This window comes from Prunus persica, chromosome G1 (genome assembly GCF_000346465.2).
Source record: "Prunus persica cultivar Lovell chromosome G1, Prunus_persica_NCBIv2, whole genome shotgun sequence".
Taxonomy (NCBI): Eukaryota; Viridiplantae; Streptophyta; class Magnoliopsida; order Rosales; family Rosaceae; genus Prunus; species Prunus persica.
Genome location: NC_034009.1, coordinates 3825679 through 3839326, shown reverse-complemented (window position 1 = coordinate 3839326; position 13648 = coordinate 3825679). Strand labels below are relative to the sequence as shown.

At 41.6% G+C, this 13648-nt stretch overlaps 1 protein-coding gene across 1 annotated transcript; it reads left to right on the top strand.

Moving 5' to 3' along the window:
* LOC109946679 (7-hydroxymethyl chlorophyll a reductase, chloroplastic-like) lies at positions 4268-7203 on the top strand. The gene is made up of 9 exons (XM_020555215.1): positions 4268-4428; positions 4520-4622; positions 4750-4834; positions 5354-5508; positions 5797-5803; positions 5899-5959; positions 6269-6333; positions 6814-6849; positions 7039-7203. Exons 1-9 carry the CDS (start codon positions 4338-4340, stop codon positions 7201-7203), a joined length of 768 nt encoding a protein of 255 aa, XP_020410804.1. The 5' UTR covers positions 4268-4337.

Below are 13648 nucleotides of genomic sequence, written 5' to 3'. Positions count from 1 at the left end.
GGAAGCAGTTCCACCCTTTCCTTTCCACTATGCAAATAGTATAGGCCCCGACTGACATATTCCATAATCACTTCCTTCCCACCTCCCTGCAAGTGCCCATCTCGGATCTCCCTACAACAGTTGAGCCAGAGATCATATGAACAACTAGGAAAGCTTCTGTGAAAATGAAAAATAGAAGTTTTGCAGTTGTTGCTGACAAAGTTAATATCAAATGATAATCAGACTACAGAATAAATGTGATATAGAATATGTTCCTGGTAAAGGCTCTACCAATACACAAATGATTGTAAAATATTGAAAAGCAAAGAGTATAACTATAAGCCTCTGAGTGTCTGCGTGTCAATGTCATTTGCAGAATGCTTCTCTTCACCCAGTAAAAAAAAATTGTATTCATGTGAATTCCTCTTCTAATCAGCAATTTCCACAGCATACTGGACAAGACTCAGAAATGGCATCCTCTGACGTCTGAGGATAACTATACAGTACAAAACTTGACAATAAATACTGACAAAAACTATGCAAAGAGAAAGTTGGTGTGTCAGTTCAAAATAATTGGAGTCGCAACCATACATACACAGAGGCCTCTATTAAAGCCACATTAAATCCTAACAAACACCAGGTTTCATCCATTAAAATTTGAATTTAAGACCTTGAACAAGAATGAGCATCTTACTAACTAAAAGAGAATAGTTTCATGCCAATACATCTATGTTGCTTGATTTCAGGCTTAGTTAAATGCAAATTATTCAAAAAGAACCAGAGAGCAGAAATTATTAGTACTCAAGGTAAGCGAGTTATTTAAGTTTTCACAACCTTGTTCAAAGACCTAATCACTTGCCATCCCCCAGTAGAAGCTGCCACCGATACAACAGCAATGACATCCCTCAGGGCTTTTCCTGTGGCACCAACCTACCAGAATTGCCAATTACTTCACAATTCAGGCAATATGGACCCAAAATGGATACTAAAAAAATTTGTAGTGATTACCCGAAATCCACTTCAAATACTCTAAAAAATGTGGTGATTACCCAAACTCCCAAGGTTCACCCTAATTTATGGAAACCAAGGAGTGGCTTAGAGCTGATGAACAATGACCTTCCCAGCACCAACCCTGAAGAGGCTATGTCCTGCTTTGATTTGTCCAAGAATGATTGATATCTCATATCAGCAACAGGAGGGATGATCTCCATTTTTTACATGACAACATTTAAGGTAAACCCAACACATAGTATTCTTGAAATATTCTTTTCCCAGCCAAAACTTCCCAAATCTTGTTTGTCAATATGCTTAGGTTCTGTTTGCAAATTTCTCATGATCTAACTCATTGTACTCATAAAAATCTGATGCGTAAAAACGCAGACCATGAAGAAAGTCATGCCACCGCCACCGCCACCTGCGGCAACATTTCTTGCTTTTCACCCCTGAGATGACGGTATAGCCTTGCCTTCTCGAACACTCTTATGTACTAGTTTCTTCTGGTGCTGATGCATATTGGAAACTACAATTACTTTCAGACATGGCTTCTACTTTAATGTGACTTCTGTTATTTAACGATGTAGTTTTGGCCCTGCAGATTTTGTGCTGGGGTGCTGCTGGGTGGGAAAAACAGAGAAGCAAATTGTTGCAGATTCCAGATGGGAAGGAGTTGAGATCATTGTCAGATACTTACATCCAAATTCACCAGAATGATCTGCACCTCCTTGCCATAAACAAGATTCACCTTGCAGTATATGAAGTGAAAGAAATAGCATATGTTAACCAGGTCTCTCTCTCTCTCTCTCTCTCTCTCTCTCTCTCTCTCTCTCTCTCTCTCTCTCTCTCTCTCTCTCATGTTGTTTGAGGATACGGATGATTTAAGTCTTTTGTGTTGTATTTCCAGTGGGTTCCAGATTTTTCTGCATCAATTTCCCATGCAACATACTCAGGTGATGGCCAGACGGTATATGGAACTATATGCATACTTGATGCTTCAGTTCTTGAACTACGTTGTCAAATCAATCCCTCCGCTTACCTTCCTCAGGTGAGTGTGATATTTGGTGGCATGCACATTGGAAACCACAATTACTTTCAGACATGGCTTCAACCCTCAATTTAAGAGTGAATTGTTGGGAAGAGCTAACCTTTACGTTGTTGATAAACAGTGAGTAAGTCACTAAAACCTTAGCTTTGTATTTGCAGAGATGTCAGACCCACCGAAAAAAAGAAATCTTAAAATAAAAAAACAACCCGATTCAGGCTTTCGAAAAATCGGCCGCCTAGGCGGTCTAGGCGGGTCCTATTTTTTTTTTTTTCCAAATAAATAGTACAGCCGCGCGGCTATACTGTTTAAATAATAGCTCTACCCTTAAATATAGCCGCCCGGCTCTACTCTTTTTTTAAACATTTTTTTCCCCTGATTTTCATTTATCGATAAGAGTAGTTTATAGCATAGGCCATTACCCGAGTCTCTATTGTCTCCTTTTGATTTTTTATTTATTACCCATATAAAGAATTTAGCATTTTTCCATTTAATACTTGTATTATACACGTAAGTACGTATTTTTCAATAATACTTCTGTTTTCCATACACATCTTAAAGACCCGGTAAAATACATATTTTTTTTAAAAACATACATACAATACACATACTTATGTATTTTTCTTATTTAATACACGTGTTTTTTACAAAATTTTCAAAAATCACCCAAAAAAAAATTGTATTCATGTGAAGTCATCTTCTAATCAGCAATTTCCACAGCATACTGGACAAGACTCAGAAATGGCATCCTCTGACGTCTGAGGATACCTATACATTACAAAACTTGACAATAAATACTGACAAAAACTATGCAAAGAGAGAGTTGGTGTGTCAATTCAAAATAATTGGAGTCGCAACCAGGTTTCATCCATTAAAATACACAGAGACCTCTATGAAAGCCACATTCAATCCTAACAAACACCAGGTTTCATACATTAAAATTTGATTTTAAGACCTTAAACAAGTATGAGCATCTTACTAAGTAGAAGAAAATGGTTTCATGCCAGTACATCTATGTTGCTTGATTTCAGGCTTAGTTAAATGCAAATTGTTCACAAAGAACCATAGAGTAAATTATTAGCACTCAAGGTAAGCGAGTTATTTAAGTTTTCACAACCTTGTTCAAAGACCTAATCACTTGCCATCCCTCGGTAGACTTGGACCCTACAATTTTTCAAGTATTTACTACTAAGATATGAAGGATATTATCGTTTTTTCGGGTCTAGGATATTTTGGAACATATCTATATAAGTATCGATAATATCGACAATAATATCGAAAAATATCGACGTCGATAATTTCTCTCACACTTCAGCAACATTTGGTCAAAATATCGCTATAATATCGATAATATCGAGATGATGAAGACAATGAAAAATTTGAAGAGTTATTTACACTAACACCCCCTGAGATTTCTTGTGTTCTTACAAAACCCCATTAGGTCTAAAAAATTACACGAACACTCATGAGGTTTCAGTTTGTTTTCACAAAACCCCATTTCGTTGATTGTTTGTCCAAAATTGATGATTTCATTTATTAAAAAAAAACTTATGCAAATGACAAAATTAACCTCAATGAAGTATATGCAATCTAATCTCAAATGCCAACTTTGTCATTTGGAAATTTTTGTGTGTATAACATTATCAATCTTTGGATGAAAAATCAATGAAAATGAGTTTTGTGAAAACAATTTAAAATCTCAGGGGTGTTCTTATAATTTCTAAAACCTCAAGGAGTTTTGTGACAAAACCGAAAACCTCAGGAGTTGATAGTGTAAATAACTCAAATTTGAATCTTATACAAACTATATGTGGTACTAAGTCACTCATGCATCTTACCATGCAATGTATAGCATTGATTATGGTGTGTTTAATCTTCTTTAATTAATTATTACATATTTTCTACGCTTGGAGTATTTGTCAGCTTGCTATATAATCAACTTAAATCAGTTAAACACATCATGCAATGCATATCCTTCCAATGTTTTATGATAAAGTAATAGATAATTGACTAAATAAAAATCCTCCAACTTTTGAAGAAAAAATTTCAAGTTTTGCTTACAATTTTCGTGGTTTTTATTCAATTTTTATCGATATCGAAATATCCGTGCTTTTGAACTACCGATATTTCCAAAACTATGGATATTTTTAGACTTTGGTTCGAACCAGGTGCACCCGGTCACACGAGTGACCAAATCTTATAAAGCACCATGGCAGACTGTTAGAAAGAAATAGGTGGTTCACACAGCCTCAGCACATTGTAGTCACTCTCACTCTGTTTCAGTTGCATTACTGTTGGCTTGGGGTTTCTCTCAGCTGGAATGTGTTCTCTAATTGCCAAGCTCTCTTCCCTTCGTCTCTCACTCTCCATTGTTTCCTCATCTTCATCTTCCTCTTCCTCTTCCTCTAAAGGTACCCCCCAAAACTCTTTGTGTGAGCCTCTGTTTGTTATCTGTGTGTTTGTTTCACAGCAAAGTTTGTGTTGTGTTATGTGGTGGAACATATGGAAAACCCAACTCAAAGTCAGTGAAGCTGAGAGAGGACTGGAGGCAACGCTCCAGACCCATTCCTCCTGGTGGCACTTACCCGGCTAAAGATCACTGCAGGTTCATTTTTGAAGCTCTTTCAGATCCTTTCATTACCCCACTTTTACTTTTTATAAATTTGAATTTTTGCATTTAAAGTTTGAATTTTTATTTATTCCTTTATTTGCTATATCTTGTCTTTTGGTAGTCGTTGCGGGTTGTGCGACACATATTACATTGCCCATTTCAAGGAAGCCTGTGCTTTCTTAGGAGATGGAATGTCTAAGATTGAAGTAAGTTCTTGTTCCTCTCCAAATTTTTCATACTTTCATTGAATTTTTACTCTTAAATACTGATTTAGAGCACAGTAAATGCTCGAGTTCTCTAATATCATGTACCAAACACCGGATGTGGACATTTGAAGTGCTTATATGAAGTGCAGTGGAGTGATCGAACTTCAATTTTGGTTCAAAATCTAATTTTTTTAATGATCCATTGCCATGCATGATTTCCATTTTATTCATCAGTCTTGATTCTCGAAATTCAAGTTAGAGGTGCTGCCAGACCAAATTTTTACTTCAACCAATGTTGTTTCTTTGTGGAACTACAACCAATGTTGTCATTAGAATTCATTATTATTATTACTATTAGTTTTCTTTTCATATTTAACTAAATCATCATCTAGACTTGTGGAACTACATAGCTTTGGATTTTTATACTTTATTGTAAGCTAGCCTTGTTGGTTAATTGAATAGAACTCAAGTTGTTTCTTTGATATTCCAGCATTCATGTACTCTTGTTTTCCCATTCAGGGCTTGGAACCTGTAGTTCATGGTAGAGGGAGAAAAACAGGTTCCTCAGATGAAATTCTTCTACCATTTTATGACAATTTTGTTTCTGGTTATTGTTATTCCATCCTCATTATGTCATTTCTCTTTATCCCGTTCTCAAAAGGACACCAGCGGAAGTTCTAGCCGATAAGAGCATACCGTCCTTTGTGGTCTGGGTTTTTTGTTTGGGACTTTTCTGTCCTTTAGGTGATGGACCATCCTTTTATGGAGCTTAAATCTCAATTGTTGGTATTGCTTTTGAGTGAAAAGTTTGTACTTCTTCCTACTCCTTAGTTGTTTATTCTACACTGCTCCTTGTCACAAAATTGCACGTTTCTTATGAGTTTTACTGACACAAGTGTGCCTTTCCTGTAAAACAGGCTGCAGGTGTAAAGAAACTTCTATTCTGTGGTGTGGGTTGCCAGGTGCAAGGTAGCATTTATAATATAATCTTGCAAGTTCTACTTTCAATCCTTCTCTGTTGTGACTTGTACTATTGTAATGCAGAGTAATTTCTTAAACTGCAGTTACCATCTGTGGAGCACCATTTAAATTTGGACGAGCTTTATGTGTTAGGCACAAATTGCGGTTTGTAAAAGCCTTATGCATTATTTTTATTTTTATTTTTTATGTTTCTCGATTTTGATAAGTAGTCTAGCCATCAAGTTTACTTATGTCTACTACTAAAGGCCCCAGAGGAAAGAATATATATATATAATTGCCATGATATCATGTTAAACATGGCATAGATGAACCACTATAATCTCTATAATTATAATCATCATATCATCAACCGCAGCATCATTATTTATTAAATATGTAATGCCCTTGTTCTAGTAAATGACATCAGTAACAAGTAATGTAATTTGTTTAAGTACTGATGCTCTTGTTTGACAGTGGACAATGGGACTCGAGAAGGGCTTGATAAGTTTTTAAAGGCAGCAAGTAGTGAACCAGAGACAGTTTTTCATTAATTACACGGTTTGCTCTTCTTTTTGTACATTTTGTGGCGATTGAGTATTTGGTCTCTTATACAGTACAGGATTTGGATGCGTTATCATAAAAGGTACTTATTTCAATTATTAAAAGAGCCCAAGGTCTGAGGAATGTTTCAAGGTGGTCATGTGTGCCATTGCACACCCTTTGTTTGACACTTCTAGCAATATTCTTGTTTCGAAAAAGGGGATCAACCTTGGATGAGTGCTGTGGGATTGGGCTTTTGACTCTGAAAGATTTCATGGATACTTTTATCTTATTTTTATAATAATTTAGTGGTGCGGTCTGGCAGGCTTACATCTGTTTTAGATTATATGCTTATGATAGTAAAATGGACACTAATTGTTTTATCTTTTGTTATATGCCAACTATTCCTGGTGTGAGCATTTCTTAACAGGCTAGTTGGCTATATTGTTTCTTAAATTTTATTCCTGTCCTCTTGATAGGTTCACTTGAAGCATTTGGATGGTCATATTGAAGAGGTAAAAGTGGTCCTTTTATGTTCAGTTTGGTATTTACTCTCCCATTCATGCTACCTCATCTCATTTCATATTTCAACTAAAGCAGGTTCCGTATTTCTCTCTGCCAGCAAATGAGTTGGTTGTTATAGGTAATGTTTGTCCTTTTCTTTGTAATACTTAGTAGTTTTTGAATTTTTTTATGTGAATTAGATTCAACAACTAGAAGGTATGATTGACAGTTTTGGTCAAGGAAAGTTCATTTCTGAAATTGCTGTAGACATACCTTTAGATATTAAGAAAGAACATCAGGAACTAAATAGGACTAGCAACCTTGAGGATAAGATTGCAGTGGATGAACATTTATCATGCTATTGAAAGAAAAGGAAAGATAAACAATTGCTCTCTCTCTCTCTCTCTCTCTCTCTCTCTCTCTCTCTCTCTCTCTCTCTCTCTCTCTCTCTCTCTCACACACACACACACACACACACACACACACACACACACACACACAATCAACACACATTGACACTATCAAAAGCATTGTGTGCACATGCGTTGAACTTTATAGATGCTTTTTAGGCTTTAGGAGAGAGTCGTTAAATACATGGTAATTGTAGGAGCAAATTTCCCCACGAGAATATTCGATTGGAAAAATTCCTCTCTCTTCTTCGCCGCCTCTTTCTCCCGGCAAAATAGAACAAATAAGAGGACCACACTCGGGGGGTGTTGGCCAAAGGCCCTCCAATGCCTATATTAGTTCAAGAGTTTGTAAGAAAAACACTAGCTAACTAGGATACGGAGATGTGTTTAAGGTGTAAACCGGGCGGCCGGAGCCTTATGTGAGAGAGAGAGAGAGAGAGAGAGAGAGAGAGAGGAGGTGTTTAGGGTTTGAGAGGAATTTTCTACAGAGTTTCAGTAGGAATTTAGACGTACCTCAACCCTTGTGTGTTGCCATTTATTTATAGTGGTCTCGGAGGCTAGGGTTTCAGAGGAATAATTCCGTAGATGGAAAGGAATTATTCCTCCTTGATTTGGTGAGATTTGATTAATTAGGGATTTGATTTATTTGATTTACATCAAATCCCTAATTAGGGTAGGAATCAAATCAATCCCAAATTAATTAGGTAACTCCCCATTTAATTGGGTAACTCCCAATTAAATTGAGTAACTCCCAATTAGGTCAAATAATCCCCAAATGGAAGGAATTATTTGACCTGGGGTTTTGATTTAATTCGGTTCCCACAAATGCCCCTCAGATTCTACATGGCGCGTGGTGGCATGTAGGATATATGAATTATCTTATGGGCTATCCAGCTGTAACTGGGCTTCCTCCTTGGATTTGGGCTCTTGAGCGGAGGAGGTATTTGACTTGCTAATTTTCTGAACACCCAGTTGGAATGGGTTTTAGATTCCTTGCTGACCTAGGATTCCCATCCTGTATAAGTGCAGGGCTTCTCTTCACTCTTCTTCACATTGCAAACTTAACTTCTCTACTTTCTAGTTTGAGAGAGATCTTGGAGAATTTGTACTGCTCGTCGAAGAAAGGAGTCACCGTACATCCCAAGATAAGTTGAGCACGTGTAGTTCTTTTTTGCGACGAGGTCTAGCTGAGGGAAAGTCGGCAATAGGGAGCAGCAACCATGGTGGAGTAGGTGCACGCAAGTGGACCAGCTGCTCCCTATTGACGCAGGTCTAGGCTGGAGTGTGCTTGGCCTCATGAGTTGCGAGCCGCGCCAGTTGAGCGAGTATCGGGAGGAAGTCGGTGGTCTGCCCCCTGCCCAAGATGTTAAAAGGTGAAAGCAGAATAGCCTAGACTCTGATGATCTGCCGGCTAGGCAAGATGAGTGTTTTGCCAGAACCCCCCTCAAAAAAGAAGGTTGTTGCCAAGTCTTCAAGAGATGAACCTACTTCTTCGCGTGTGAAGAATGTGTCTCCATTGAGAAAGAAGCCAAAGCTCCCTTCTGCTGAAAAGACTCAAGTGGAGTCTGTTCCATCATCATCTGTCAGGGTCAAACATCTCGTTGGTGCAGATAGCAGGAAAGTTGGTGGTATGCGCAGTGTTCGGGGTGTTCTACCCGAGTCTCCTGCTAACAAACTTGAAGACAATGATCTGTTTCTTGAAATAGTTTATGCGTTGTCTAGCTCACCTGCTAAGAGGCAAAGAGATGCAGATGTTCTTCTTTGAAGTTCAGGTCGCCTCCATCAGTCGAAGGATGGAGATCGAACTGGGAGGTCTGCTCACGATCCAGCTGCTGAATCACGGGCAGTCAAGCGTGGAGTTGATTCAGCGTTATTGACTCCTTTGGAGGTGAGTTTGGCGGAGGCTAAAAAGATGAGAGTGTCATTTGCCCGGGCTAAGGGTTCTTCAGCGTCGGCGGTTGATCCCAAGACGAACAAGTTTAGCCCTGCATGGGATGCATGCGTGTCTGATCTACTCAAGATGAACTTCCTATCAAACCCGTCCTCCTGTGCTAAGTTGGTTGATCACATCCGTCAGGCCGGCGATCTTGGCACTTTCTCGAGTCTTTCATTGGAAAAACAAAGGGAAGCGACATTTCATCTGATTCAAAAAGGATTGGTTTTTGTTGCTGAGACTATCCAGAATTCATCTGTTGTTGCCCCTTCTTCTACTCAGCTAGGTGAGCCGAAGAAAGAGAAGGCTGAACTGACCAGCAAGCTTTCTGTCAAGCAGGCCTGTTATGAGAAGAAGACGTCTACTTTGAGGGCGATGATATCGAAAGCTCCCTTGCCGAAAAGGATTTTGAGCTTAACTCTTCTGCTGCTGACTTGGTTAGTCGAAAAGATGCCTTATTTTGTCTCAAATGCAAGAATGCTAATCTCCTTTAGCTATGACAAGCTTCTAGTTAGACTTTGTGCTCACCACAAGTCTGCTGAAAAATTCAAGTTTGAAGCCACCATAGATGCATACAAGTTGGGCTATTTGCACTGCACAAATGAGACTGCTCCCTTCTATGCGATTAAAGATGGTGACGTCAAGGCGCTCTGCTCGAACTTGCTCCTTGTGCAAAGTGAGCAGGTTAATGTTGTGAACATGGAAGGGACCGAAGAGGCGGTAGCTGAAGAGGATGGAGCAGAGGCGGACGTAGCCGATAAGATGGCAGCAGATGTAGCGGAGCAAGCAGGTGGAGCTGCTGAAGGCGTGGCTATATCAGGTGTTTCCTGCCGGCGTCTCAGAGTAAATGAAGACTTCTTTATTTCTTCTCAACTTTTGTAGTCTACTTTCTTGTTGAAAATAATTGGTCATGTTTGACCGTCTTTTTGTTGAACTCGGTCGGTTGGTCACCTTGCTATGGAAATTTTAGTTGCTTTTTCTAACTTCAATACGCACAGTGATAGTGTCTTGTGAACTGCTTGAGTGTTTCTAGGTTGTGGCATGTCTGGCCTACGTCCAGTGACGTGTCGATGAGTGTGACCCGTTTGGTCTACATTTGGAGACGTGTGGATGAGTGACCTGTTTGACCTACGCCTGGAGACGTGTTAATGAGGGTGGCTCGTTTGGCCTACATTCGGAGACATGTCGATGAGAGTGGCCTGTTTGGCCTACATCCAGAGACGTGTCAATGAGGGTGGCCCTTTTGGCCTACGTCTGGAGACGTGTTGATGAGTGTGGCTCGTTTGGCCTACGTCTGTAGACGTGTCGATGAGAGTGGCCCATTTAGCCTACGTCCGGAGATGTGTCAATGAGAATAGCCCGTTTGGCTTACGTCCGAAGACGTGTCGATGAGTGTGGCCCGTTTGGCCTACGTCCGGAGATGTGTCGAGGAGAATGGCCCGTTTGGCCTCCGTCCGGAGACGTGTTGAGGAGTGGCCCGTTTGGCCTACGTTCAGAGACGTGTCGATGAGTGGCTCGTTTGGCCTACATCTGGAGACGTGTCAATGAGGGGCCCATTTGGCCTACGTCTGGAGACGTGTTGATGAATGTGGCCCGTTTGGCCTATGTCCGGAGATGTATCGAGGAGAGTGGCCCGTTTGGCCTGCATTCGAAGATGTGTCGAGGTGAGTGGCCCGTTTGGCCTACGTCCGGAGACGTGTCGAGGAGAGTGGTTCGTTTGACCTATGTCCGGAGACGTGTCGATTGCATTTGTGAACACTTCATTGGAAAGAAAAGCTTGAACTTGTATTGATGTATGTGTGACTACATTGTTTTATTGAACTAAAGAGATGAGTTGTAGAGGTAATATTAAAAGTAACTTGTCTTCAACGGATGTGAGGAAGGGTTCGCCGCTTGCTTGGAGCCAAGCTGGTAAGCGAGGAGCTTCGTGGATAGTACTTTCGAAGGTGATGGGCATTCCATTGTCTTGGAACTTCATTCCCTTAAAAGATGATGCCAGGATCGTCTCTATGACTTGGTAGCAGGTGACGGCTTGGGAGACCTGCTCTTGTCGCTTGCATGATCTTTCTCTTCTGCTCCTCGGTGGTCAGCTCGGGCTCTTAGAGTTGACTAGGATTGTGCTGATCCGTATGACTTTTTTTGTAGAGGTTCGTTAGCAGCTGCGTCACAATCTTTGATTTGCTGGATAGCCCCCCTTGCGATGAATTCCGTGCAATGGCCGTCTCTGACCAGTTCTTCGAGGTGCTTTTTCCAGGCGAAACAATCATTTGTGTAATGACCGTGCCCTTTATGAAATTCGCAGTATCTACTGGTATCCTTCTTGGCTGGGTTTCCGTTCAAAGGCAATGGTTTCGTCAACCAAGGAATGTTCTTTACTTGGGCTAGGATCTGCTGTATCGGGATAGTGAACTTGGTGTAGCTCTTAGCTGTTGGAGCACCTCTATGAGGCTGTAATCCGCGCTTGCCTCCATCCTTGTCTTTTATCATGCTGTTTCTTTGGCTTGCCTGCTTAACCGGTTGATCGGCTTGCCTGGCAGCTTTCTTTGCGGCGATCCGGTCATCGTCCCAAAGTGCATAGCGCTCTGCTATCGAGAAGACTTCTACTAGTGTTCGGCAGGGAGAGATGGTCAACTAGCGATACAGCTCACACTCAATTGGTAAGCCTCTCTTGAAGGTCGATGACGAGATTCAGTCGTCACATCCAATGATGTTCGCCCTTTCTGCTTTGAACCTCTTGATGTAATCTCAGAGGGATTCATCGTACTTCTTCTGCAGGTTGAACAGGTGGTTAGGATTCTTCTTGATCGTCCGGTAAGAAGTGTATTCTTTGGTGAAGACGTAAGCTAGCTCCTTGAAGCTGCTGATCGACCCGGATGGCAGGGTATGAAATCAGTCTTGGGCTGCTCCTAGCAAGGTCATTGCAGACACCTTGCACATCAGCGCGTCGTTAGCCTTGTAGAAGATCATAACACTTTTGAAGCGCTTTAGAGGGCTCTCGGGATCGGAATCCCCTTTGAAATGCGTGAATAAAGGCGTTGAGAATCTCTTTAGGGGAGCAGCCTGCTTGATTTTGGCAGTAAAAGGCGTAAAGTTTGCTTGGTCCACCTCTCTGCGTAAAGCATCTTCGAAATTTTTGTCAATCTTTAAGTTACGAAGTTGGTCGTTTACGAGCTTCTCGAAGTCCTCCGCGCGCATAGCTTGCTGATCACTTTGGCCACTCTCGTGATCCAGGCAGGGATGGTTGACTTCCTCGTCGACTTGAAGAGGTTGACCTCCTAGTTGCCCTGCCCTTGAGACAGATTGGTGGATTGAGCTTGCGAAGATTCCTCCACAAGTTGTCGCCACGAGTTGGTTCTCGAGCGGGTTAGTGAGCGTCGGTTGTTGCATTTGTCACTCAATCGTTCACGGACTCGTGCCTCATGTGAGCCCAATCTTGAATGGATCGTCGACCGGCTTAGAGTACGGCTTGCAGATGTCTGCGTCTCATCAGCACTATCTCGTTCTCTCCCCTGCCTGTTTGTCTCTGATTGACTAGTCTGAGATCCCTCAAAATGCTCACCAGTATACTCACAGATCCTTCTCTCCTCGTCGTAGGCTTTAAAGTCAGTGCTTTGATTCAAGTTGATTTGCCTGAGTAGTTGACCAATTAGATTGTTTTGGTTATCGACCCCTTGTGCGAGTTGATCAACCAGTGAATTCAGGCCCACTTGACTGCGTAGGTCGGGTAGAGAGTTGTGGATCGGGCTCAATGACATGGGCTAGGGCTCCGTTAGATGCGCACAAGGGTGCATACGTCAAGTGTGGTTGTAGAGGAGGGAGAGAATGGATCTGCTCCAAGACTGGGATGACGTCAGAGTAGCCTTGGGGTTGTGCAGCAAATCCGGCTGCTGATGTGTTCCCACGGCAGAATGGCGCGGCCGAGCAGCTCCGCCAGGATGACGTGGCAGAGCAGCTCCAACAGGATGACGTGGCAGAGCAGCTCCGGCAATTGTCGTGTGCCGTTGCAAGGCTGTAGAGGTCACGAGGCATGTGGCGGCTGTTCTGCAATTCCAACAGCTGTCTGTAGCGGCTGTTCTGCAATTCATGCAGCTGTTTGCAGCAGCTGGAGGTGGCTGCACAGCATTAGGAGGCGATTGCAAGGAGTTGGCAGCCACGATTCTGTGCGGTTGTAGCGAGGTTTCCACCACGAAACCATGAGACGGGCCCGTCGTGGTGGTGTTACTCTTCGTACGTCTTGTATCAACCATGGTTATTCGAAACAAAGTGTGGAAAATGAATTTGGAGCACACTTTGAGTATTATTTCGCGCTCTCAATGAAAGCACCAATTTGTGGGAGCAAATTTTTCTACAAAAATATTCGATTGGAAAGATTCCCCTCTCTTCTTCGCCGCCTCTTTCTCCCTGCAAAATAGAACAAATAAGAGGACCACACTCAGGGGGTGTTGGCCAAAGGCCCTCCGATGCCTA

Excerpts from the sequence above, each read along its gene's own strand:
- LOC109946679 (XM_020555215.1), top strand. The coding sequence starts at position 4,338 with ATGTGTTCTCTAATTGCCAAGCTCTCTTCCCTTCGTCTCTCACTCTCC. Across the intron at positions 4,835-5,353 it reads ATGGAATGTCTAAGATTGAA|GGCTTGGAACCTGTAGTTCA; the intron begins GTAAGTTCTTGT and ends TTTCCCATTCAG. Across the intron at positions 6,334-6,813 it reads CAAGTAGTGAACCAGAGACA|GTTCACTTGAAGCATTTGGA; the intron begins GTTTTTCATTAA and ends TCCTCTTGATAG.